Source organism: Panicum virgatum, chromosome 7K, assembly GCF_016808335.1.
Source record: "Panicum virgatum strain AP13 chromosome 7K, P.virgatum_v5, whole genome shotgun sequence".
In the NCBI taxonomy this organism is placed as follows: domain Eukaryota; kingdom Viridiplantae; phylum Streptophyta; class Magnoliopsida; order Poales; family Poaceae; genus Panicum; species Panicum virgatum.
This window is the reverse complement of record NC_053142.1, coordinates 17533965-17561744: the sequence shown is the minus strand read 5'-3', so window position 1 is coordinate 17561744 and position 27780 is coordinate 17533965. Positions and strand designations below refer to the sequence as shown.

Genomic DNA, 27780 nt, shown 5'->3' with positions numbered 1-27780 from the left:
CTACGACTTCTAGGGACAAGGGTGGACCGGGCACGGGTGGACCTTGGAGCCCTGTAGTCGGGGAGAGTGTTCCTATCCACGAGCCGGAAAGAAAGGCAAACGGTTGTTTGGAAATGACCCGACGGTATTCCAAACGTGTGTGTTGGGTTTTCCTTGCAAGGTTGAATTTCGATTCAGAATCGTCCGCCTCTCACGATGAAATGAGACTGCTTGATCTCTTTGCCACACAGAGTAATAAGAGCAACAATATTCTTATTAATCTTGATGTTTGCTTAGAAGTTCCACCATGTTTGGATAGTAGATGCTTACATAGAATGGTTAATCAACTAGAATCTTGAAGCTAAAACTTGAAAGTAAGGACCTACTCTTTATTGCTTTTCAGCAAAGGAAAACCAGAGCCTTACAAAGCCTTGCATAGTCTAGCTAAGGTGGGCTGCTTAGACCCGTTGTCGGTTAAGTCTTGCTGAGTATTAGAATACTCAGCCTTGCTGTTGAAACCCCTTTTTTCAGGTATGACTTTTGAGGATCAGATCGCTAGCGTGACCTATCCTTGCTCATTGCCTCCTGGCTGGTCCGTAGAATGGGATACGTCTTCGGCCGGCAATGACTATGACGAGTGATACCAGGCTTGGGCTAGCTTGGTATACTTTTGCGACGTGTTGTAGTCATCGTGTTTCATCTTCCGTTGTTTAAACTCTGAACTTATAATCATAGCTTGTATAACTGTTTTATTTAAGTCGGCCTTGTAATAATGTTTTTAACTGGTTTGTAATCATTACTATGCCTGTGTTGTAAAAATTGTGGTTGTAATATCTCTGGACTCGCCTTCGTGCAGGGTATGCTTGTTCGATCCGAGAATCGGTGGTTGTATCGGGACGTTACCCGACAGACCAAAAATTGTTCCGTTTGAAGTGCGTTTAAGCTAATGTTGCCTTTATGGTGATGGTTTACGCACTTGAGCCGGGATAATTTAGGCGGTTCTACCGCAGGCGCAAGACTCTGATGACCCACTTTTTATAATTAATATCATTGTGTGGGTGTGGGTTGTAATCCTCGTGATAGTGGCGCTTCTCTGCCCATTACCGCATAGAGTTGTACGGTGATGAACCATCTGATGTAATAAATGTGTCATCAGCCTCCTATGACTGATGTTGTTATCACATTTAAGTCTTCTCTTATGAGGGGACGCTTCATGTAAGGACAAGAAACATAGAGACAAATTATATCACGTTAGTCAACAATTCAGCATCATGGGTTCCCCAAGAATATGGTTCACAAAATGAAGTTTAGCAAGGAATAAAATTATGCAGGTGTTCGTCAAGCCAGAGAGAACTCTTTTTTTAGCAAGTTTTAAACCATTTTATAATTTTGGGAGATTGGGCTCATGTTAAAATGCTATTGGGGATAAAACAAGTGAGATAGTGCAAACACGGTGGTCGGAGCGAAAAGTGCGTGTGACGTAGGAAGAAGATGGTAGCGTGTAAGAGGAACGTCACGGGAATCCCTCCCACACTTGTTTTTGACCTGCCCATCGATCATAAAAAAGATATATAAAACATAAAGGGGCTCTATCAGCATTAACACCGAGGAGCCAAAGTTCTTTATTCAAGCAAATTAGCCTGGGGCGCGACTAAATTACCGAAACTAAGCCTAAATGAATTACCTATTCCTGGCGCCCTAACTATACTAATGATTACTAGGGATCCTCTTCAGCTGGGGACCCATCTAAGGCATTTGGGATTCCTAGTGCTTTGACTAGGTTGCCATCCTAGCGTCAAGGTAGTTCTGAAAGTAGCGAAAGTCTTCCTGAATATCCCTAATCTCTAACCTCAGCTTTCCTTGAGAGATATTTAATCTCATGTCTAACATGAGAGAGAGTTCACCCCTCTCAGATCTGCCTTGCTGATCTTCTGCCTTAGTCGGTGGTCGAACTCCAAAAATTGTGAGACGTGGCTGCGGTGGTGGTTCATCGAGACATATCTTGTTTCGCCGGTAGTCATGACTGATGATGTCCCCGCCCTTGGTCACCCAAGAGTACACATATTCTTTGCCCGGTTTCAATCTTGGCCCAGGTGTGCTCCCATCTTGGAATAGCTTGACGACAAAGACTTCTAACTTCTTTTTCGACGCCCTTCTTCGCTATTTACGGCGAGGGTTCTCCCCCGAGAGAGGTTCCACCAGGCGTGCAGGAACATCCAGAGGAATCGAGGGCCGAGCGGGACCGCGGGGTGGTCGGCCGGCCATGCTGGCCGGCCGACCGACCCTTAGCGCCCCTCGGTTCTCGTCTCCCCGTGGTGCTCCGAGGTGTCACCGGTGAGGTTGTGGTCACTGAGTAGACCTCCTCCGATAGGGCTTCGGCTATGTATTGCTCCATCAGACTGAGGTGCTCTTCCTGATCGAGCTCTGGGACTGCAAATGTAACTATTTCCTTAGCTGCCATGGCGAATTGGTGATGGGATGCTGCTGGGGATGAACGGAGGTGTGGAGTAGATGGAAACAAGATGAAGAAGGAGGTGTTTAGGTTTTCTGGAAAGACATACGAGGGCCCTCCTTTTCTCTTCGCGAGGACTGTCATTCTAACAACCTGGCCTAGGAAAACGGCTAAGATCTACTCTACACGTTGAGCAGACCACACCTGCTAAATAACTCTCTTGCGCTTTCGTCCTCACTTCGCGCAAAAAGGGTTAACCTGGAGTTACTAGCCTTCCCAGGGTCAGCCTTTTAAGCTAGTTCACTTCTCCCTCAGTTACTGATATGGGACAATCGCTCACGTGCTACAGTATTTTTTGGTGCTACAGTAGCCTTCACTACAGTACCCGGGATTCGACCCGGCCCATCTGGCGTGTGGGCTGGGATGTTACAATCACCCACTCTTTAAGATTCGACGTCCTCGTCGAACCGGCTTAATAGGATCAGGATATCCTCTCTTGGCCACGTCTCATACATCTAGTGCTAACGGTCCCATGTGCCACGTCCGTGTGTCCAGTGCCAACGGTCCCTGTGCGATGTCCGTGCCTCGCACGCGCCCGTCCATATGCCGGTGGCATCTGCGCCCCCACGCGCCCATGCTCATGCCCACGCACTTTTGCCCGTATGTGACGAGAAACCGCGAGAGTCGACTCTGATACCACTCTAACGACCTGACCCAGGAAAATGGCTAAGATCTACTCTACACGTTGAGCAGACCACACCTGCTAAATAACTTTCTTGCGCTTTTGTCCTCGCTTCGCGCAAAAAGGGTTAACCCGGAGTTACTAGCCTTCCCAGGGTCAGCCTTTCAAGCTAGTTCGCTTCTCCCTCAGTTACCGATATGGGACAATCGCTCACATGCTATAGTATTTTTCGGCGCTACAGTAGCCGTCACTACAGTACCCCCGGGATTCGGCCCAGCCCATCTGGCTTGTGGGCTGGGATGTTACAGTCAAGCTCACCCGAATTGGGCTCAACATGGGTTAAGGAGGCCGTGCACCAAAGATGGGCCTCATTGGGGCCAGCCCATGCTCTGCCGACCATGATGGTCGATCAACCATGGCTAGGCCCCAATGGGCCCTCGCTTCTTCTAGTTGACACGTTGGGCTAAGGATGTTCTAGATAAGTGGGCCCAACTACCTATTTGGCCTATATGGCTCTTAGTTAGATATATGATCATGATCGACTAAGTCGATCACATCTATTTCTTCATCAAGAGTTTTATTGTGGTCTAAAAAGAGATTAAGGCGATGACCATTTACCTTGAAGTTATTTCTGTCGTCGTTTTGTATTGTGATAGCCCCATGTGGCGATGTGGCGACGATGCGGTATAGTCCCAGCCACTTACTGCGTAATTTTCCGTGACCAAACAACTTAACCCTGGAGTTGATTAATAGTACCTTGTCTCCTGGGTTGAAGACCATGGGCTTTAGCCGCTTATCATGCCACCTCTTGGTTCTTTCTTTATAGATCGAGGCACTATGATAGGATTTATTCCTCCATTCCTATAGTTCCAAGATCTGGCGCTTTCGGTGCTCCACGGCTTGCTTTAGATACATGTTCCATCTCCGGATAGTCCAATGCGCTCTGTGCTCCAGCTCTATGGGTAAATGGCAAGTTTTCCTATAGACGATCTAGTAGGGTGACATATTAATGAGTCTCTTGTATGCTGTACGGTAGGCCCATAAAGCGTCTGACAACTTCAACTTCCATGCCTTGAGTGCAGCATGGTCTATGTAGACTATGACCTTTGCCCCCACTAAGTAGGATCTAAACTTGTCAATAGCAAAGACGGCTGCTAGGAGCTCTTTTTCTGTTGTGGCATAATTGAGCTGAGCTCCCGTGAGTGTCTTGCTGGCGTACACGATCGCGTGATGCTTTTTATCCTTGGTTTGCCCAAGTACGGTCTCCACCGCATAATCACTAGCATCACATATGATTTCGAATGTGAGCTTCTAATTTAGTGGTTGTATGATTGGACCTAAGACGAGTGCCTTTTTGAAGGTTTCAAAGTATGTGGCACTCATCGTCAAAATGGAAAAAGACACCCTTGGCAAGTTGGCTCGTGAGGGGTCTAGCAATATGAGAGAAATTAGCAATAAGCTATCGGTAGAACCCTGCGTGGCCTAGGAAGCTTCGTATCCCTTTCATGTTGGTGGGAGGTGGAAGTCACTCGATAACTTCAATTTTAGCCTTGTCCAACTCTATCCCTCTTTCGGACACAAGTATCCCAAGATGATGCCTTCCCGGACCATGAAATGGGATTTTTCCCAATTGAGTACTAGGTCCTTTTTTTGGCATCTCTGCAAGACTTTGTCCAAATTTTCTAGACAATGATCGAAGGTCTTTCCATGGACCAAGAAGTCGTCCATGAAGACTTCCATGATTTCTTCGATCATGTTTGAGAAGATGGATATCATGCACCTTTGGAACGATGCGGGTGCCTTACACAACCCGAACGGCATTCATCGATAAGCATATGTTCCATAGGGGCATGTGAACATGGTCTTGCTTTGGTCTTCAGGATGGATGGGGGTCTGATGGTACCCAAAATAACCATCAAGGAAACAAAAGTAGGAGTGCTTCGCCAGCCGCTCTAGAATCTCATCGATGAAGGGCAGCCGGAAGTGGTTCTTCTTTGTAGTCTTGTTGAGTTTTCTATAATCGATACACATCCTCCATCTTGTGACAGTTCGTTGTGGAATCAGTTCGTTATTGCTGTTTTTCACTACCGTCATGCTTCCTTCTTGGGCACGACCTGAACGGGGCTTACCCACTCGCTATGCAGAACATGATAGATAATTCCGGCATCTAGGAGCTTTAGGAGATAGCCGGCAGGTGGTGACAGGCCTGTCCATGCTCTAGTAATCCTCCATGTTCGGTTAGGTCGGTAGGAGGTCCTATAAGAGCCGTATGGTTGGTCAGATTTATTCTGCCAGCTAGTAGCGCTCTCATGGTAGTGCTGGAATCGTTAAAGTAGGAATTTTCATCTATAAAGTATAGAGTACAGTGTGAGCTATGTGACTAACTTAAGTACATTAGTCCCGAGCTGCTAACTTCTTCCTTTCTCCGTACTTTTATCCTATTTTGAGCTAAGTATAAACTTGTGTGTCACACTACTTTCTTATACCATTTATCTTAACACTGTTTATGCAATAGAATATCCAACCAAGATTAGTTCATTAACTAGCCTATGCATCTTGACCGCCGCTTTCCCTGCAGAAATATAAATGACACCCCAGAATACTTTTGGGTAAAACGCTACAACGGTATTCCATGCACTTGTGAATTTATTCACGGTTTACAAAATACCTACACTCCCCTTGGCATTTGCGGGCGTTGCCGTCCGGGGAGCACCCAACCTAGCGGTGATGCTGGTAGATGCCAACACTATGCTCTCTATACAGCTCAGCAACTTCTCCCCTTTTTCCTATCTCTTCGGTTTGAATGCCTAGCGAAGCCTCAACTTGTCTCTGGTGCCACCGTCTGTCACCGCATTTCCCTTCCATGCGCCGATTGGTTCCCGACCTTCGCTCCTCTTCGGTCTGGTTTCGGCACAAAGGTCTTCACTTTGCCGGTCCAAGGCCTTTGCCTTCCTTCCATGGGGCCCGCAATCTTCGACTGGCCCTCGGTAATGCATCGAAGGTGGCGTTCCCCAACAACAATTCCGAATCTTCTTTGTGTAAATAAGAAAGCTATAAGTAATGCAAGTATGATTCTTATGGAGAGTTGTATCCTGGATCAGAAACGTTGACGTTGTACCTTAACACATGCAAGTCGACTGTAAAGTGGTGCTTACAATGGTGAGTAGGAGAGTAACATGCCAAAATTATTTAGAATGCACGTTTTTGACATCAAAGTATGTTTTTGGAACTTCCACTGAAAGGGGAATTACTTTTTTCTAGTTGTTTGTGAAAGATATCTATTGCCGCAAATCAATCATTCTTTCTATTTTTTCTCAGTATTTATACTTAGATATTGAAAGATACTGAAATTCAAAATTCTTTTTTAGTTCATTTTGTCTAATGTGAACCCTTTGATAACTAGTAGGCCCAAATAATTCGATTGGGGTTGTTGCCGATCCATACCGCCCAGACCACGTAGTTCCGGCATCTAGAAAAGCATCAAAAAGAAAACAACAACGATACTACTAGAAAGTACATTTTCAGTATTGCCCATATGTAATTCTTTGTATACAGATGCTGTGGTGGACGGATACTAAGACAGAACTAGTTTAGTCAAATAGCGGAAACTCAGCCAAACTCATAATTATCTCAATGGAATGTTTTCCTTCTTTTTTTGGTTTGAATATTCAGTCTGCAACCAGTACAAAATTGTTTGGAAAATAGCATATCTTGTAGTGTACATGTTAAATGCCTAGCTAGATAGTTTCTGACTACAGATATGGAGCCCACACAAATCATGGGCCACATCGAAAACATGAGAAACTTTCACTAGTATAAACTATATTTTTAGGGGTCAATAGAATAATATTTGTAGGAGCGGACATACCAACCATCCCTAGTTTTTGCAACTAAAATTTCTTACTTTTTGCAACTAAAATTAAGAATTTTGTATGGGCAAGTATGCGCCCGTTCCTAAAATTCAATTTCTATGAACTTTTGCTATTATTTTAGACGGAACACTGATATATTTCTTTTCTTTTTCGAGATGGTACCGCGGCATCTCGTCTGGTTGATTGCCTTTATTTCTTTTCCGTTTGTCCAGGTCCAATTGAACGGAAGATAGACCGACTCTTAGCAAATAAGGAACTGGTTTCCATAGGCTGCGCGTCAATGTGAAGATTACACGGAAGAGATGAAATATTATCCAGTGCTGGAAACCATGGATAGCAGGAGGGAAAAGGCTGCAAAGCGCAGCCATTTTCTTGCTTCATCCCCAGGCCATGCATAAATGTTGTCTTGAATGTTCTAGACCTTTCAAGAGTCTTTTTTTTCAATTACACAATACAACTCAGACGCTCGTAACGGCACGCACCCACCCTCCAACACTCAACCCCCCCCCCTCCCACCTCGTCGTCACCTGAGCAGGGGTGCGGAAGCTCGCGGGCCTGCTAGGGAGGCCGCAGTGGGGCAGTTTCATGGCCACGGGCTGTGTTTTGCGTGGATCTGGGAGAGGCCGGTGTGGTGGATCTGCGTGCCCGGGAGACAGTTCCCGTGTTTGGCGGCGACTTGAGGCGGCGCTGGCCAGCGTCTGGATTCGGGTGCCCTGTGGCAGAATCTGGCGACGTCGACTCCACTACTAGAAAATAAGTCTTAGGTCCACCCCAAAAGTACCAGTATCAAGATGAACCGGTACCTATGTTAGCATAGGTACCGGTTTATCTCCATACCGATACTTTTGGGGTGGATGGAATCTTTGAATGGGCCTTAGGCACTGGTTGGTATTATCAACCGGTACCTAAGGCTCTCCATAGGTACCGGGTGGTAATTTTTATATTAGTACCGGGTGGTACCACCAACCGGTACCTATGGACGAGCCTTAGGTACCGGTTGGTGTTACCAATCGGTACCTTAGGAGCCTTTGGTACCGGTTGGTAACACAAACCGGTACCTAAGGCTCATACATGGGTTACTTTAAAAGGAATATATCTCCTTCTCAATCAGAACAACTGTGTAGCTGAGATGGTAAAGGGGCAGCGTGCGAGGATAGAGGTCGTGGGTTCAAATCCCAGTGAAAAAATATTTTGTCTCATTTTGGAGGCCTTAGGTACCGGTTATTTTACCCGGTACCAAAGGCTCGAGCCATTGGTATCACTTTCGAGGTACTGGTTCAAGAAACCAGTACCAAAGGGCAATCTCAACCGGTGCCTATGGCACTTTTTCTAGTAGTGCTCCTTGCAGCGATCGTCGATGGCGGCGGCGACCAGCAGCAGGGGATGACGGCGGTGGTGCAGTCAGGCAGCATCGGCGGCTCGCAGTTGTGTGGGTTGCCCCGACCTGGTACCGGCGTCCGCGCTGGTGCCAGGTGGCCCACGTGCGGGTCGTCGGCGAGATTCAGTGGAGGCAGGGAGATGTCCACCTTCGCCCGTGGAGAGGCTATAGGGAGGGTGAAAGTGATTGGGTGCTCTAGCCTAAGAGGGGGAGGGGTGAATTAGGCACTTTAAAATTTTAACCTACGGCTCCAACTAGTTTGCACATAAAAATAAACTATTGCATACTATCTAGATGTGCAACTACGGTTCTTCTAGTGTGAAACCCTCATCCCAAAAAAGTTTAACAACCTATAGCCAAACCTAGCAAGAAACTACACTAAGAAAGTAATGGCACACAAGTTGCGATATGAAATACGGAAGTTTAAGTAGGAGGAATGAGAGGAGGCAAACTCTCGACACGAGGATTTATCCCGTGGTTCGGATTGCCACAAGGCGCCCCTACATCCACGTTGTTGAAGCACTCACGAAGAGTATCGCTTCCCGGCAATCAAGTCTCTTCTGTGAACACAATCACGGTCACCTTGATCCCGCTTTCCACTAAGGGAGCTTGCCCACGTAGGAGGGGTCTCCGTCCCCCGCACAATGTTGTCGATGCCGCTCCATACCAAGCCAGAGGGTCGTTGACGTGCCGGCGAGCCACCAAATGCTCCAAGGGGCCGGCGCACCGAAATACAATGGTGGTTCACTCTAAAACCAGCTCACAAGGCATAACACCTTGCTCTCACACTCTCTAAGGAGCTAATCTAGCACTAACACTCACAAATGTGTGCTAAGGACTAAAAATTTGATCACTAAGTTCTTTGGATGGCTTGGATGTGTTTTTAGATGTGTATGAGACTTCTAGAAACTCCAACAAGCTTCAAATGGCCGGGGGAACCCATATATATAGGCCTCAAACTTGAATTAGCTGTTTAGAGCCATTGTGCACTTTTCTGCATGGGCATCGGAACTTCTGGTGCTAGGACATCGGTTCTTCCGATCACACACAGGCTGATTCTAGCCGTTGGCTTCTCTGACACGGCCGCAGCAAACTCTGGGACCATCGATTAAACCGATGCTAGGGTGTCGGTTAAACCGGTGATATTGGGACTATCACAAAGCCGTTGCGCTCTTCTTTTCATCCTGACATCATTGCACTGATGCATTACTCCGATGGGGCATCGGTCCTTCCGGTGCTGAAGGCTTGGCTGCTGCGCACTTGACATCGTCTCTGGACAATAGTATGTTGAATGCACCGATGCCTGTCTTTGAACCGTCGGTTAAACCGGTACTACTGAGTTTTCCTCACTTGGCTTAGTATGCACGACCAAATGCACCGATGCAAGGGCGTCGGTGTATCCGGCAACCATCAGATGCACCGATGGTGGGGCATCGGTTTAACCGGTGCAGCTGAATCTGCATCTTCTCGTCCAATTAGTCGCGGCGATCATTTGGATACTTCAAATATCTTCTATCTCTGGATTTTCACTATACTTTGGCACCTCTACGCCGGATTGGACTTGACATCTTGATGGTGGATTGGACATGGCGTCTTGACAATAGATTGAACATGGCGTCTTGACGGTAGTTTGAACATTTTGAATTATATCCATGGGACCTAAAAACTCCTACGAATGTGATCTCACAAACTTGTTTGTCCCATTGATTATGTTGTCACTCAATCACCAAAATCACAAACAATGCCCTAGATGGGGCCATGTTCCATACAGAGGGGCGATGCCTCGGGCCGGCGAGGCGCGGTGGGCGTCATGGCCGGCGGTTCTCCATGCGGTGCTTTTGTGGGGCGGCAGCATTGGGGCGGCGTTTGACACAGTGTTCTGGAACGGCAGCGTTGGGGCGGCATCTAACACAGTGTTCTAGGGCCACGGCCGCTGCCATGCTTAGGGGTTGATGCGCAATGGCGAAAGCTTTGTCCCTATGGGGACGGCGATGCGTTCGGGCGCCCCTCCCTTCATTGGAAGCATCCCTCATTTGCAATCTCCCCTTAGCACGGCTTGATCTTCCTGGGCTTAACAGCTTTGACCTTCTGGCTAGGCGACGATGGCACTAGTTGCATCACGATCCTCCTTGGAGGCACCGCTCTTGGGAAGCCCATGCCCTATCGGTTTGTGTCAGTGCCTGCATCGTGGCGAGGAAGGTGGAGAACTAGCTAGCTGAGGAGTATGTCGATCTCGACAGTGGCGTCACCATCACTTCATGATGGGGTGGTGGTGCTGCAGGGCAGGAACTCCAAGTAAAGGCCTTTCACAGATCTTGACTATTAGTGGATATTCAGAAGCATAAGACGATTTAGACATCAAGTTTCTAAGAAAATGATGGATGTGATGATTTGGTGATGCGTTAAGACTATGAAAGGATGAAACATGAACGAAGAAAAAGATTGGAACTTAGTCTTCTTTGTTTCAGAGTTTTCCTTCTTAGGTTTTGAGATCCTCGTTTGAGGTTTAGAGTATAAGAACTCTTGTAACTATTGGCGGTAGACATTCACATGTGAATGTTAAGACTGGGATTCTCTTTTATATTAAAAAAACATTCTTGAATATTTTCTCATGAGAATCAAATATAAAACCTGATGCGCTACTGAAGCTCTTGTAAGCACTAGACTACAGGCATTTTCGCACTTGAAGAGTCTCTTAGCCTCAACCCTCAACAATCAGAAAAATAGTTCTAGGTATAAGGGAAAATCTCCATAATCTCTTAGCTCGGTGCTATACGTTGTGGACGCTCCTAGCTACTTTATCTTGAATTGAATTTATCTAACTTTGACTAAGTTTAATACAAAAAAGTATTAACATCTACTACGTCAAATTAGTCTCGTTAAATCCACCATTAAATATATATTGATCACAAGTTTATTGCATGGAAATTAAAATACTTTTCTATAAACTTGCTCAAAGTTAAAGAGGTTTGCGTTAACAACCAAAATTGGTATAATTCAGATTTGCTGAACAATTGGGAAATGTAGGTTGTGATTCACGGCAGCTAGTAGAGCAACAAAAGGCATAAACTTCTAACAACAATTTACGACGATCAGGATGCCTAAATATTTTTGAAAGACCATGGCCAGCGTATGACGACTGTGTTGTTGTCTAAAGAACACATTGCAACTGGAGGATTAATTTGCATAGTTTTATAATTCAAACTGTATCACTTGTAAACTGAATAAACTGTGTGATTTACATTCCATCAACTGACTACATGCTAGAAGAGCGATTTGCATGCTCCTGAACCATCGCACCAAAGAGCGATGGTCTCGCCATCAATTTGGAGGGCGCATCAAACTCTCTCACTAGTCCTGAAAAAAGATCGACACAAAAAAGTTAAAACAGAAGGAAGACTTAATGTTGACAATAAGATTAATCGCCAAGATAGAAGCTCCATGTTCACTTGTAATGCATAATTTATTTCTTCTAGAAAATAATTCAAGGAAATGCAGAATTGATAGATCAGTGGAAGGAGCTACCTGCATCTAATACCAAAACTTTATCACTGTCCATGACAGTCGGTATGCGATGTGCAATACTGATGACAGTGCAATCGGCGAAATCCTCTCGGATGATCCTCTGGATTGTTGCATCCGTTTGTAAATCAACAGAAGCTGTCGCCTCGTCCATGAATAGGATCCGACTATGTTTCAGTATAACACGGCCGAAGCAGAGGAGCTGCTTCTGACCTACGCTCCAGTTCTCCCCCATGTCGGCAACTGTGCGTGAACAAGAAGCATTGAATGAACAACAAGCATCGGTACCCACCATTAAAACATTTCCTTGGAGATCCCAAAACTAGTACGATTTTCTCAAATATATTAGTGAATTCGATTTTTAAACCGGCAAGTCCCCAACTCAAGAACAATTATCCTTTGATAAAAAACACACAAAAAAACTATATGTTCAAAAAACAGCAAACCTAGTGCATCAAGCTTCTCGGGTTTTGAAGCTACAATATCCTTCAGCTGGCAACGCTCAAGGGCCTGCAGGAAAATGATAAATATAAACAAAGCAGGTTCGGTAGAAGGAAAAAAGAAATAGTTATGCATCCAAGGGGATGTTCATGTTTTCAAAAAATGGGCTTGTACCTGCCATATCTCAGCCTCAGAATACTGCCCAGTTGGGTCAATGTTGCTCCTCACAGTTCCTTCAAAGAGCACAGGTTCTTGGGGAATCACACCAAAGCGAGACCTCAGATCATGTAGCCCCAAAGTGCAGATATCAACACTGTCGATAATGATACGGCCTTCTGCAGGCTCCACAATCCTGAATAAGGCCTGCACTAAAGTCGATTTGCCACTGCCTGTCCTTCCCACAACTCCGATCTTTTCCCCACTCTTAATACTTACTGTAATACCTTTCAAGATTAGAGGTGTATTTTGACGATACCGAACCTGAAAAGAGTTGATCTTATTGCTCATTCATCTTAATTATTTAAAGTACTAGAGAGTGATATAAACAAAATAATACTGACCTTCAGATCTTTCAGGTCAATATCTCCTCGGCTGGGCCAATTTGGCGAGGGAAGGCAATCTGCAACCTCCCACGCTGCCTCAGAAGGGAGAGTACTGAACTGATGTACCCTCTCTACAGCTACCATATCATTTTCAACCATACAGCTTATGAGAATCATGTAGTACACCAAGGAATTGAGAGAAAGACCATAGGAGAGAGACATGCCAACGAATTCTGCATCACAAATTGAAGTCATGTATTTCAAGGTTATGAAGATTTGATGAGAAAGCATATCAAGTTATAACATCCGGTAGAGTTCATCTGTAATCGCTTGAAACCATACTATAAATCAACAGTGAATTCCTAAAGCTTGATTTGTCATGCTTTAGCGAACAGTCTATGCTCCAACAATACTCCTAAATGTTAAGAGTATATTTTGTAGTATAGGAAATATCTCGGGGAGGCTTCTTGCCCTCCAAGTCTTGTACCCCTATATATTCGCCCTCGAGCACAATGCAATACAACCCATGCTTCATACACAATCTATCCTTCCCACACTAAAAAAGATTGAACCATCTCCAAGGGACTGCATTTGAGGTTCAGGCATTTGATAATCAGGAAATGAACCTTCTAAGGTGACTTCTATGCTTAGTATTCAAAAAAAAAAAATTTGACAAGAACCTTGCTAAGTTATTATTCCTAGAAGACTTCATGAGAACCTGCAAGACAAGTTCTATTCTTAGCATGTGACTGTACACTTTTGTACATAGTATGTAGGTATACATTGTATACTTCGTTCCCTGTCTCACAATCTTTTACGAGTTCCAGACTAATTGAGATTATAATATTACCTTTCTTGATGAAATTGCTGGGCAAGCTGATCATGAGAAAAGCAGTTATAGACAAAAAAAGTGTGCCAATTAGCTCCAAGCGAAATCCAAGCCACTCATTGGCCGCATAATTATGAAAAGACATGCGCAAATTCAAATTAATTCTGTCCAAGTTGGTCTGGTAGAACTCATCCTCCTTTCTAAAGCACCTAACAGTTGGAGCACCCAAAAAGGTTTCAGTCAAGTGATCAATAACTGGTGCCTCTGTTACTCCTTGAAGACGAGTTAGCTCTCGAGATGTTGTAATATAATGGTTCTGAGAAACAAGACAGAAGACAAAAAAATCCAATTTAATACTATTCAGTTGAGTCTAGTACTTGAGGAGTATTAACGATGATTTTAGTCATCTAAGAGAAGTCGGTGTAGATGGACCATACCCGATACCAAATGTTCAAAAACAGCAGTGGAAGTACTGCTATGACTGATGGCCATGCAACTTGGCAAGTAAGAGCAACACTGGTAATCACTGAAATGCACAATGATGTGGCAAAACCAATATAAAATACAAGGACAATATCAATTTTCAGCTGGTCTGAAGATGCCTGAAAAGTGTGAATGGTTAGCACCACTTCAAAAGAACAAGGTGATTATGTAAATAAGTTGCTTCAAAAAGTGATTGTGTAAATAAAGCATAACAAAGCAACTACATGGCTCGTTGCTATAAACTACATACCCGGTTTAGGATCCTTCCTGAAGGAGTGGTGTCGAAAAAAGACATTGGAGCTCGTAGAACGCTATCAAACATCTTATTGAAAAAGGCCTGGGCTGATTTGAGGCCCGAGAATGTCACAACAAGATTGTTAATCATTCCGAATACAATTGTAGCAGCAACTATTGAAACATAAACACCAAGAAACAAGGAAGTGTTAAATATGGCGCCTCCTGATGTTTCATATGACAGCCAGTAGTTACTCGCCATACTGAAGCCCTCTGAAAGAAGTGTCACTGCTAAAAGGACCAGAACTCCCTGCCAACCCCAGGCCTCTGTCATATATAACTTGTACACATGCCAGCTGACTCGACCGCTTTCTCTTTCCTCTTCCTGGATCAGCTTAGAGGAATTTGTTTCTTTGCTCTGTGCAATGGCAGTCATCTCATCATTTTCATTTCTGGACTTGGTATCCAGAGAAGTCCCGGTGTTCTGAACTAGGCAACCTTGTTCCTCAGCCGTCTCCATTGAACTATGATGAGCAGCAACAAGATCCGAAAACTCTGAACACGATTCTATTAACTCATGATAAGTCCCAGACTTGATGACTTGCCCTTCTTTCATTACCTGCATGTTTACACACAGGTTAGCATTGTTTAATTTCTATTATATTAGCCAATCAGTAATATTAGCATGGTACGTATCATTGGGGTGGTAACATATATAGGCCATGTCCATGGACAAAGCAAACTGAAAGGATTTAAGACAGTTGAATAAAGATGCGTATATGTTGTCTAGGAACCACAGATGTGAATATCACTGTTTTTGTTGGTACATATGTGTATAGCCCATATGGCACATGTGTTAGGCCCATCTAGAGGCACATGTACAGCTACTATATTACCCACCCTTCTAGGATTTGGAGGAATACACTGAGATTATTCCCTAGCATGGTATCAGCTTAGCCTCTCCTTCCCTCTCCTTTCCAGCCGCCGCCGCCGCCATGGCTGGCCGGCCGCCGGCGCCGGCGCCGCCACTCCTCTCGTCCTTCCCCACCCCCCCTCTCCTCCTTCCCTCCTCTATCCTCTGCTACTAGCCTGCTACCCAGGGCGCGGGCGCGAGCGGATCTGGCACACCGTGGCCGCCCCTGCTCCCGGCGCCGCCCCTACTCCCGGCGCGGGGGCGCCGCCGCCGCCCAGGGTTTTTTTACCGACCGGTAGAATGAAACCGGTGTCATCCGGTTCCGGTAAACTGGACCGGTTTGACCGGTAACCGGAAAAAACCGGTCAAACTCAAATTCCAAATAAAAAACGATAGTTCAACCGGTTTCCATCAGTTAGTCGACTAGTTAGGCCGGTAAACCGGTCCGGTTTGAGTGGGAACCGGGGAGTTGAACAAAAAATCCGACGGAAAACCCACTTTAGTTCAAAATTTGAATGTTTGTATAACATGTTTTAGCCTAAATGAACCCTCCAACCCTCTTTTATTCAACTTTTACATTAATACAACGTATAACATGTTTTATATTGTATTTGTATACTTTTGAATGCACGTTTTTTTTAACTTCAAATGCCCGCAAAGTATACTAAATGAATGAATATTTGAAAAAAATTGACACCATTAGATTCGTCGCAACTTGAAGTATTTTTAGGAATTTTTCATTTTTTTTAATTCAAATTTGAATTTTGAATTTGTACCGGTTTCCAACCGGCCGGTACCGGAACCGGTTCGGACGGGTTACACCAGTAACCGCGGTTTCCAGACCGGTTCCGGTCAGGATAAAAAACCCTGCCGCCACCAAGCTGGCCGCCGTCCCCGGCGGCGCAGGCGCTGCGGGCGCCGCCGCAGCCGCAGCCGCCGCACAGGGCGCGGGGCACGCGGACCCAGGCGCGCCAGGCGCCGCCGCCGCCCCGGGCGCCGGGGCCGTGGGCACGGGCGTGCCAGGCGCCGCCGTCGCCGCCCCCGCTGCCCAGGACGCGGAGAGCACGGGCGCTGGCGGGCCCGGTGCCGCCGCCGCCGCCCCGGGCGCAGGGGCCGCGGGCGCGGGTGCGCCCGGCGCTGCCGCCGCCGCCGCCACTGCCCTACCTCTTCCATGGCCTAGGGTCGGTATGTCCGCCGCGGACGCGCCATTCGCCGCCGCTGCCTTCCGCGGGAAGCAGATCTTCGCCGGAGCTTCTACGGCCGACGCTGCTCTCGCCGCGGCCCTCCACACCGCCAAGTCCGAGGCTGTGGCGGCTCAGGAGCGGGTCCGCGCAGCTGCCCTCGGTTGGGAGCGCGAGCGCACCGCGACCGATGCTCTCACTCGTCGGGTCGCCGAGGCGGAGCACTACTTCCTTGTCTCCTCCGGCAAGCAGCCCGTCGTCCCCTTCACCGAGCACGGCGCTTCTTCTTCCCACCAGGCTCCGCCCTCTGGATCTGGACCTTGGCTAGACCCGACTGACCCCATGGTCGTGCAGCTCCACCTCCAGGTCGCCGGCGTCCAGAACATCAGGGCACTGGTCTCCGTCCTCCTCGACCCTACGTCCTCCTCCTACGGGCACTGGTGGGACCAGGTCCTCCTCGCCCTCCACCGCTACGTCCTCGACGACCACGTCCTCCTCGACACGCAGGTCGAGGTGCGGGACGTGGTGTGGCTGCGCCTCGACAGCGTCGCCATGTCCTGAATCTTTGGGACCATCTACCTAGATCTGCAGGACATCGTCAGGACTCACGGCTTCACCGCGCGAGAGGCCTGACTGGAGCTCGAGGGGCAGTTCCTCGGCAACGCCGAGTTCCGCGCTCTCCAGCTCGACGCCTCCTTCCGCACCTTCGAGCAGGGGGGCATCTCCGTTGGTGAGTTCTACAGGAGGATGAAGCGCATGGCTGATGCTCTTCACGACCTCGGGTGTCCGGTGCCCGATCGGGTCTTGGTGCTCAATGTCCTGCGGGGTCTCAGCAGCACCTATGACCACCTACGGACATCGATCACCCGCCAGAGGCCCTTCCCCTCCTTCCTGCAGGTCCGGGGCGACCTCGCCCTCGAGGAGATTACCAGGGGTCCCGCGACCGGCTCGTCCTCGTCCTCCACCGCGCTCGTGGCTACTCCACCGACTTCCTCCGCCTCGCCAGCCACCTCCCTCCTTGGTGCTCCTCCCACCGGGTAGACCGGGGGTGGCAGGGGGGCAGTAGATGTCATCGGGGGGGGGGTGTGGTGGTGGGGGTGCTGGTGGCACTGCTCCTGCTGGTGCTGGCACCGGTGGTGCTGGTGGGGATCGTCGGGGCACTCAGGCTCCGGCTCCTGCTTCTACCCCTGCCCCGGGAGGTACGCCCTGGCTATCCTTCAGCAACCCATGGTCAAGGCGCATCTCGATGTGGCTGTTTTAGGGTCAATGGGGGCCCTCGTCCTCAGCTCCAGCCGGTGGCCATGTTCACCGGTGCTGCTTCCCTGTTCGCGCCGTCCTGGACTCCACCTGATCAACCCAGCCAGCCACCGACCTGGCCTGAGGGTGGGACCAGGCCGCGCTGGCGCAGTCCTTCAGCACTATGGGGCTGATACCGCCAATCAGCACCGAGTGGATCGCCAACTCGGGTGCCTCCTTCCACACCACCCCAGATGCCGGTATCCTCTCTTCTATCCGACCCCCACATCCCTTTTGTCCTTCTTCCATCATGGTTGGCGATGAGTCTTGTCTTCCTGTCACCGCCGTGGGTTCTGCTCTTGGTTCTTTCTGTCTTCCCAATGTTCTTGTTGCTCCTTAGATGATTCATAATCTTCTATCCATTCGCCAATTTAATACTGACAATTCTTGTTCCATCGAATTTGACTCCTCTGGTCTTACTGTGAAGGATTCGGCTTCCCGGCGTCCGCTCCTCTGATGTGACAGCTCAGGGCCCCTTTACACCCTTCGTTTTCCTGCTTCCGCTGCTCCGCATTCGACTTCTTCTTCGTCTGCCGCCTTTGCCGTGACGTCGTCTTCCACCACGTGGCACCGCCGGCTTGGTCACCCCGGCCGCGACGTTTTAGCTCAACTCGGTCGTAGTACTGATGTTCCTTGTACTATGGCTCCTGCTGAGCACCTCTGTCATGCGTGCCAGCTAGGTCATCATGTTAGACTTCCTTTTTCTTCTTCTTCTTCTCCGCATGCGACGCATGCCTTTGATTTTTTTCACTATGACCTGTGAACCTCTCCTATAGTCAACATTTCTAGTTATAAATACTATCTGGTGGTGGTTGATGATTTCTCTCATTACTTTTGGACTTTTCCTTTGCGCGTCAAGTCTGATACCTTTCCCACCCTCCTCCACTACTTTGTCTGGCTGTCCACTCAGTTCGGCCTCATCATTAAAGTCGTCCAGTGTGACAATGGGCGTGAGTTCGACAACTCTACCTCACGTTCTTTCTTCCTCTCTCGGGGTGTTCAGCTGTGTATGTCTTGTCCGTATACCTCTCCCCAGAACGGCAAGGCTGAGCGGATGATTCGCACGACGAACGACGTCATGCGCACCCTCCTGATCCAGGCCTCTCTGCCTCCCCGCTTCTGGGCTGAGAGTCTCCACACCGCCACGTACTTACTCAACCGCCTTCCGTCCACAGCTTCCCCTGCTCCCACTCCACACCACGCTCTTTTCGATACCCCTCCTCGCTACGACCACCTTCGTATCTTCGAGTATGCATGTTATCCTAACATCTTCGACACTGCTCCTCACAAGCTGGCGCCCCGCTCGACTCGTTGTGTGTTTCTCGGTTACTCCCCTGATCACAAGGGGTACCGATGCTTTGACCTCACCTCTCATCGGGTCCTCATCTCCCGACACGTATTTGATGAGTCGGATTTCGCCTACTCCACCTCCTCTACACCTTCCCCTGACACCAAATTGGAGTCTCTGTTTTCGCCTGACCCGGTGGTTCAGCCACCTTTATCTGTCTGTCCTTTCCCTGCAGGTTTTCCTGGTACATCGACACTACCTCCGGTGATCTCTGCTGCATCTCGCGCATCCCCGGTGCCTTCTATCACGCCATGCGCGGCCCCGGTGTCTCCTGCTGCGCCACGTGCGGCCCCGATGCCTCCTTCTGCACCTGCGCGCTACGCTCAGCCGTATAGGTGTACCGGCGTAGTTCGGTGCCGGCACCGGCGCGGACTCCGGCTCCGGAGGCTCCAGCGTTGCCTACACCGGAGCCGTCGCCGCCGCCACCTACACCGGAGCCGCCGCCGCCGCCTCCACCGTCTCGCACTCGTGTTGAGCCGGCGGTGTACCACCCGCCAGTCATCCATCGGGACCCTGGTTATATTTATCCCATGGTGACTCGGCGGATGACTTCTCGACCCGCGACACTCTCCGCCACCGAGGGAGAGCTGCGGATCTCTCCAGTACCTTTCTCTGTCCGCGACGCTCTGGCGGATCCTCACTGGCGTCGCGCGATGGAAGAGGAGTACGTGGCTCTTCTTGCCAACCAGACGTGGGACCTCGTGCCACGTCCGTCTAGTTGCAATGTGGTCACAGGCAAGTGGATCTGGACGCATAAGCGTCGGCCTGATGGCACACTAGATCGCTACAAGGCTCGCTGGGTTCTTCGGGGTTTCACCCAGCAATCTGGTGTGGACTATGATGAGACCTTCAGTCCAGTGGTGAAGCCTGCTACAGTGCGCACGGTCCTCTCTCTCGTTCATGGCCCGTGCACCAGCTGGATGTGAAAAATGCATTTCTCCATGGCATTTTGTCAGAGACAGTCTACTGTAGTTAGCCAACGGGATTTGTGGACTCCAGTCGTCCGGACATGGTCTGCCGGCTCAACAAGTCTCTCTATGGTCTGAAGCAGTCTCCTCGGGCTTGGTATTCTTGATTCGCCATGTTCTTGCTGACATTGGGGTTCACCGAAGCCAAGTCTGACACTTCTCTGTTCATCTACCGCCGTGGGGATGAGACTGCCTACCTGCTGCTCTATCTTGATGACATTGTGCTCACTGTCTCCAGTCAGCAGTTGCTTCAGTGTATCATCTTCTCTCTGCAGCAGGAGTTCTCTATGAAGGATCTTGGTCAGCTCCATCACTTCTTGGGTGTTACTGTTGAGCCTCGCCCTTCTGACCTTCTCCTTCACCAGCGGCAGTATGCACTTGATATTTTAGAGCGGCTGACTGATTGCAAGACATGCTCCACTCCAGTCGACACTCAGGCGAAGCTGTCTGCTGATATGGGTGAGCCTGTGGCTGATCCTACTGCCTACCGGAGTCTTGCTGGAGCCTTCAGTACCTCACTTTCACCAGACCGGACCTCACATATGCCGTTCAGCAGGTTTGCCTTCATATGCATGATCCCCGTGAGTCGTATCTTGCTGCACTGAAGCGTCCTCTCCGCTACGTCCGTGGCACTGTTGACTTCGGCCTGATTCTTCACCGATCTCCCTCTGCTGAGCTAGTTGTCTACACCGACGCTGACTGGGCTAGCTGTCCGGACACTCGCCGCTCCACTTTCGGCTATGCCGTCTTCCTGGGCGGCAACCTTGTCTTCTGGTCATCCAATCGGCAGCCGGTTGTCTCCCGCTCCAGTGCCGAGGCGGAGTACCGTGCTGTCGCTAACGGCGTGGCGGAGGCGTCCTGGCTTCGACAGTTCTTGGCGGAGCTCCATAGCCCGCTCGCTAAGAGCACGCTCGTCTACTGCAACAACATCAGCGCCGTGTATCTCTCCACCAACCCCGTTCAGTATCAGCGGACGAAGCATGTGGAGATCGACTTGCACTTCGTTCGCGATAGGGTCGCTATCGGCGATGTTCGGGTCCTCCATGTCCCGACCACCTCCCAGTTTGCTGACATCTTCACCAAGGGTCTCCTCGACTTTCTCAGAGTTTCTCTCCAGCCTCAACGTAGCAGGTGGCTAGTTGTGGCTGGGGGGGTGTTGTCCCTGTGTGTGCTTTCTTTGTTGTCCAATCTTGAACTCCGCTGCGCCGGTAGGAGACTGCGGGGAGGTGTTGGTGTATATGTGTACAACCCATATGGCGCATGTGTTAGGCCCATGTACAGCTATTATATTACCCACCCTTCTAGGGTTTGGAGGAATACACTGAGATTATTTTCTAGCAGTTTTACCCTACTTAAAACTGAAAGAAACATTGTTACAACCGTTGTAATTGGATAATATGGTTAACTTTATTTCTAATCTAAATTTCCTCAAAGTATATGGACAGTTCAAACAAGAAACTTACAAATACTGTATCCACATTTTGCAAGAAGTCCACTTGGTGAGTGACAAGAATAATAGTCTTATTCTGGAGTATACCCTTCAGACAGTCCTGCACAACATAACCAAGTGTTAGAGTACAGCTGAAGAGCTGGGATGAAACACTGACCACATTTATATTTACTTGCAAGAACTTTGCTTTCGAATAAGAAATGTAATAATAATGAAGAATAAAGGCGCTGAGAATAAAGTAGGGTATGACTCCACCTTATCGTGAATAAATTACATGTCATCATGATTCTGCTCAAATATGCATTCTTACTGAATTTTCCATATATCACTGTTCAGATTCCATTTAATTTATTTAAAATTTGATATTACTCTTCTGTCAGCTTCTCTGATAAATTCTCATATGCAACAGTTCAAGACAATTTGAATTATTTGCAAGGTCCACGGTGTTCCTTTTAAACTGCCATATGTATTGGTAGAGCTTGAGCAAAGTTAGAGAAGCCAACACTTTTTTCGCGACCGTGCCTGAGCACGTATTTCATTAAAAAGTAGAGAAGCCAACACTTGAAGGTCACTCAAATAGCCCAAATACTCTGTTAAAAAATAACTAAATACTGGAGTTCTCTACATGGTTGTGCAATTAGATCCCATGTGCTTTGTTGCGCAGTTGTGTAAGGAAAATGCCCCCATTAGGCCATTATTATGATTTTGGTGATTGAGTGACAATAGAAAAATGCCCCCATTAGGCTATTATTGTGACTTTGGTGATTGAGTGACAATATAGTTAATGGGACTAATAAGTTTATAAGCTCAAATTTGTAGGATTTCTAGATCCCATAGAAGAAGTCCAATTCACATACAAGACCGTCCGAATCATCGTCAAGACACCCACACCACAGTAAAAATCAAGAGAATATTTGAGGGTGTCAAAACGATAGCCAAGGTGAATTGGACATGTGTCAGCATGCATTAGAGCTTCGGATGATTCGACGGTGTCAAGCATGAATGGGTCGGTGCTATGCAGAATTGTAACGACGATCAAGGCTGAAAAGTCCTTAAGCACTGGATGATGCAATACCCTTGAAGAAGGCATCGACGCAAGTGTACTTTAATCATCCAGAGACCAAGCGACAGAAGCATTGGTGCATTGACATAAGCAAAAGTGGCTTTGAGCAGAAAGGGGCTAACGGTTATGTGGCTGAAAAAGGGTACTGGATGATCCGACACCCAAAACATAAACTAAAACATGCTATATAGCATGTTTTAGTTTATATTTTGTGCAAACTAGATGGAAGCCACAGGTTAAGGTTTTAAGTTTGCCTAATTGACCCTGTCTTAGGCTACGAGCATCAATTCCTTTCAGTTTGAACCTCTCCTGCATAATAACCTTTTTTTATGGGACTCCTGCATAGTAACCTAGCATAGATTTGTATCCCATTTCTCATTTTGTTGGCTGATCTAAATTTTTTTGAAATTTAAAATATATACATAATGAAATTGCCAAAATATAATATCATGGAAGGAAAATTCACCGTGAAAATAGCTGATCCTGTATGGGCATCAACTGCACTAAAGATGTCATCAAGAAGATATATGTCGCAATCTTGATAAACTGCTCTTGCAAGCTGAATGCGTTGTTTCTGGCCCCCACTTAGATTGATCCCTCGCTCTCCTATTTCAGTCTGGTCACCAAAATCCATCATTTCTAGATCTTTTTCAAGGCAACATGCACGTATGACTTCTGAATATCTCTCTGGGTGCATCATATTTCCAAATAAAATGTTCTCTTGAATGGTTCCGTTTCGGATCCAAGCAGTTTGCCCAACAAATGCTGTGCTTCCATATATGCTAACCTGTATCAACGAGAAACAGAGATAAGACAGAAGTTACATGTTGTGAAAAAGGATACATTAGCACAATATTAGGTGTTGTGTGTGTTATTGGTAACAAACAAGATGCAGAAAACTGGATTTCTATCTGAGTTAGATCATATCAGGTTCTTTATAGCCTTATAATTTTACCGTCTGGTGCATGGTTAAAAGAAAATTTGACTGGTAACAGAGGCTTGCTGAAATTATGTTTAAGCCTTTTATTTGTTCGGCAGGCAGTTTAGAATCTAGAGTCTAAACTGACATATTTCAAAGTATTTCTTTATTGGATGTTCAACTAGTAATGTCCACTCTACACCATCAAGTCAGTCAAAGCCACTGTGATGTGCACTACTTATTAAACATTTACTAGATCAGAGCCAAGCCACCCAAATAGTTTATATGTTCTTCTGGAATATTTTAATGTTACCCGTGGAAATGAGATGTGGAACAGTTCATATTTACTCCTGCAACATTTTAACGATACATTTGGAACAGTTTATTTGTTCAGAAGGCAGCTAGACTTACAGTCCAAACTTCTGACATATTTCAAAATATTACTTTACTGGATGTTCAACTAGTAATGTTCACTTCACATCTAGTCATAGCCACTGTGATTTTCGCTAGCTGCTTCTTATTAAACACTTACTAGATCAGATCCAAGCAACCCAAATCTAGCTAGCGCTGCTCCTACTCCGGTTGTGTGTGTAAGATACTTCTTTTTTTCTTATTGAAGGAAGGATAATCGTTGTTAGTAGCGCTACGAATAAGATGTGGTGAGGACATGACTGCTGAGCTAATTTGGTACTAGTGTAGATATTAGTTATTAGCACTATTGTTGGGGCTCTGGAGTCCAGCCTATTATAAAGCAAGTTAGCAATGGCAACATGATGGCATCAACATCTGATGAAATCATTTCTTGGAAAATTTGGGTCCAATAATTGCAGCTGCAATCTCAACAACTGATCAGAAGTCTGCAGAGAATCTCTGTTCCCCAGGATGCTGCCCCCAAGATCACGACCACGAGGGGTAGTTAAAAAAACATTTGCCCATTAACAAAGTTAGTCTACTGACATGTAAGCTGCTAGAAGATCTTTACCCGTAAACCCCGTAAACACAAAAAAAAACGTCACATCGAATATTTTGATACATGCATGAAGTACTAAATGAAGTCTATTTACAAACTTTTTGCATGGATGGGCTGTAAATCGCGAGACGAATCTAATGAGTCCACTTAAATTTGCAACATTGGTGCTACAGTAACCATACGCTAATTATGGATTAATCATGGATTAATTAGCATCATTAGATTCGTCTCGCGATTTACAACCCATCTGTGTAAAAAGTTTTGTAAATAGACTTCATTTAGTACTTCAAATTAGTAAAATTCCGTCGCAAAAAATTTTTGCGTTCTATCTAAACACGGCCTGAGTAAACTCACCTTGCCCGAGAGTTTGTGCATCTCTCCCATGATGCACGACAGCAGTGATGACTTTCCGGAGCCCACCATCCCAACAACCGCCACGAGCTCACCCTTCCTGACTTCCACATGAATCCCCTTGAGCACCGTCTCCATCTTTGCCTCCTCCCCCTGGCCCGGCTCGCCGTTGTTTGCCTCGCTGACCGGCACGTCCCAGGCAAAAACACCACCCTGCACCTTCACGGCCACAGGACCAGCGTCAGCGCTCTCGACGCGATCTACCGCCGTGCCGTCGATCTCCGTCTCCGAAAGGAAGTTGTTGAGCCGGCCCAGCGACACGAACGCCTGCAAGGACGAGACTATGGTCTGCGGGAAGTCCCGCATTGGGGAGTTGAGCATGCTGAACAAGGACGTGGCCGTGAACACCTTGCCGGCGTCCAGCACCCCTCCGGAGGCGAGGTACGTCGCGAACACGAGCACGGTCATGGCGAGCGGGCAGCTCGAGAACACCACGTTGTTGGCACACAGGAAGAGCGTGAACTTCACCAGCCACCCCAGCTCGTCCTGCCGGCGCTCGCGCACCCTGCCACCAAACGTCTCCTCCCAGGCCTGCAGCTTGATGACGCGGATGTGGTTCAGAATCTCTGTGAGGGCCTTGATGCGGCTGTCGCGCGCGGCGACGAACTTGATCTGGTAGTCCAGGCTCAGCTTGTTGGCGAATGCGGTGATCACGATCGCCGCGGCGATCACGGCGAGCGTCAGCAGCACGGCGACGCCGAGGTAGGTGTAGAGGAGGAGGAGCGCCACCACGATCTGCAGCGGCATCTGCCACAGGCCATGGAGCCCGTGCATGGCGGAGGAAACCGTCGAGGCGTCCACCTGCATGTAGTTCACCATGGCGCCGGTGCCGTGCGCGCGGCGCGCCCCGGTGGACAGGCGCAGCGACTTGCGGTACAGCGCCGTCTGGAGCGCGCCACGGATGCGCATGCCCAGGAGCTGCCCCTGGAAGTTGTAGTGGTGCGACGCCAGCGTCTGGACCGTCTTGCCGGCGAGCAGGATGAGGACGAGCCGGAGGCCCTCCCATGGCGTCCCGCCGCGGCGGATGAACTCGACGAACCGGTCGATGAGCGACGGGCCGACGTACATGGCCGCGATGTTCGCGAGGCCCAGCGCGGCGGTGAGCACGAACTGCGGCCAGAAGGACAGCCACAGCGCGACGGCCATCGGATGCCGCGACCCCTGCGCCGGCCAGTTGGACATGAAGAGAGCGTACGACGCCTCGGCGCGGTGGCCGGCAGAGACCCCGGGAACGTCATCGGCGGCGAGAGTCTTGGCTTCGTACCCCTTGGAGATTAGCGGGTTGATCCAGCTGAACGTCGCGCGCGACAGGAACGACGCTGCGGCGTACGGCGCGGCGAGCGCCTCCGCGCCGTTGCGGTCCGATTCACCATCTCCCGCGCCGGCGGCACGGCCGGTGAAGCCGGTGACCGCCACGTACGCCAGAGGCAGCGAGACGAGAAAACCTGCGAAGGCGAGGACGTCGTCTGGGAAGACCAGCGACCCGTCGGCGCTGCGGACCGCCGCCGAGGCGGAAAAGAGCGCGGCGCCGACGGCGGTGGCGAGCCAGAACACGCGGATGAGATGTGCCGGAGGCGCGGCGGCGGCCGGAGCATCTCCTCCTGCCCGTCTCACCGCAGAGGCCGCGGTCCACGCGGCCACGCCGTGCGCGACGGCGTGGACGGCGAGGAAGGCGAGCTCGACGGCGCGCCACGACGTGCCCGGCAGGAGCGCGAGCGCGAGCGCGAGGAGGACGACTGACGCCGCCGCGAACACGGCCGAGGCCGCGAGCGCGAGCGCGAGAGCGTGGCGGAGGAGCGGCGGCGAAGGCTTCCGTTCCTGCAGGAGCGGCTCGCGCTCGGGTGCAGCCGCCGCCCCCGACTTTACGCTGCGTGGGCGGCGGGCGGCGACCACGAGGGAGGCGGCGAGGAATACGAGGTCCACGGCGCCGAGGAGCGCGCGCTGCGGGCACGGAGAGAGGATAAGGAACGGGAGCCAGCCGCCGAGGGAGCCAGACGGCGGCGCGCACGCCGTGGTGGCCAGCCACCAGGGAAGCGCCATCGCGTGCTGCACGCCTCCACTACCGGTGCCAGCTCGGGTTTAACTGATCGATCTGGGGCTCGGATTGAAGTGATCGGTCTCGGCAATGCAACATGCAGCGTGCCAGCTCTGTACGAAGTCTGTTGGCTGTTGGGAGCCTTGAATGCAGGTCATTTCATGTCACTTAAAATTTTGGAAGCGGGTAGGTAAGGAATAATCTAATTTCAGTCTAACAACCGGCCCATTTTGAAGTTGAATTCAAGCCTGATCCGTTCCAATTCTATTTGTTTCTTTTAAATTATTTTTATTCCTGCAAGTGTTAGTAAATTTTTAAAAAATAATGGCACAATTTAGACCTTAATTTTAATTTTTAAACTCAAATTTTGGTATTTCCGTGGGCAGAGAAATTTCTTGAACTTTGAAAAAGAAAACAACCTACAATCCTAGCAAAGGGCCTTCCTCATGCATCGCTTTTTATTTTTTACCCACAATCTGTCTTCCATAATTTTATTCTCAAACAATACATCTTCATGGTGGGATAGAAGGATTACAAAATCATATTGCCATGCAACAAAAAGTGTGTAGGATGCTCATGATCGATATCGTGAGCACGCAGGTGCGGGGTGTGGCTTCTAGTCTTTGGGAGTTACCGAGTTAGAGGATTCCCCTTTTAAACATGATTGCCCATTGAAAGCTAGCGACACTAATATAAAAAAGCTGAGTTTCCACAAACCTTTTTATCTTGTTCCACATGTTCACAACCATCCGTAGGGACTACAGAATGCTCCCATACAATCATCACTTCTGATGAGGATCTACTCTTACATG

General features: G+C 48.6%; 1 protein-coding gene across 1 annotated transcript; it reads right to left on the bottom strand.

Annotated features, from left to right (window-relative positions):
• Window positions 1-11507: 11507 nt before the first annotated feature.
• LOC120640229 (ABC transporter C family member 4-like) lies at window positions 11508-27134 on the bottom strand. The gene is made up of 11 exons (XM_039916084.1): window positions 24877-27134; window positions 23100-23420; window positions 21584-21670; window positions 14431-15033; window positions 14135-14299; window positions 13719-14013; window positions 12887-13101; window positions 12501-12806; window positions 12332-12395; window positions 11889-12128; window positions 11508-11720 (listed from the first exon to the last, which is right to left on the bottom strand). The coding sequence occupies exons 1-11, from the start codon at window positions 26971-26973 to the stop codon at window positions 11620-11622; spliced, it is 4494 nt and encodes a 1497-aa protein (XP_039772018.1). The 5' UTR covers window positions 26974-27134; the 3' UTR covers window positions 11508-11619.
• Between the last annotated feature and the right edge of the window lie 646 nt (window positions 27135-27780).

Coding starts and splice junctions, on each gene's coding strand:
- LOC120640229 (XM_039916084.1), bottom strand. CDS start 26,973: ATGGCGCTTCCCTGGTGGCTGGCCACCACGGCGTGCGCGCCGCCGTCT. Junction 23,421..24,876: donor TGCACAAACTCTCGGGCAAG/GTGAGTTTACTC, acceptor TCGTTGATACAG/GTTAGCATATATGGAAGCAC. Junction 12,129..12,331: donor CGAGAAGCTTGATGCACTAG/GTTTGCTGTTTT, acceptor GTTCACGCACAG/TTGCCGACATGGGGGAGAAC.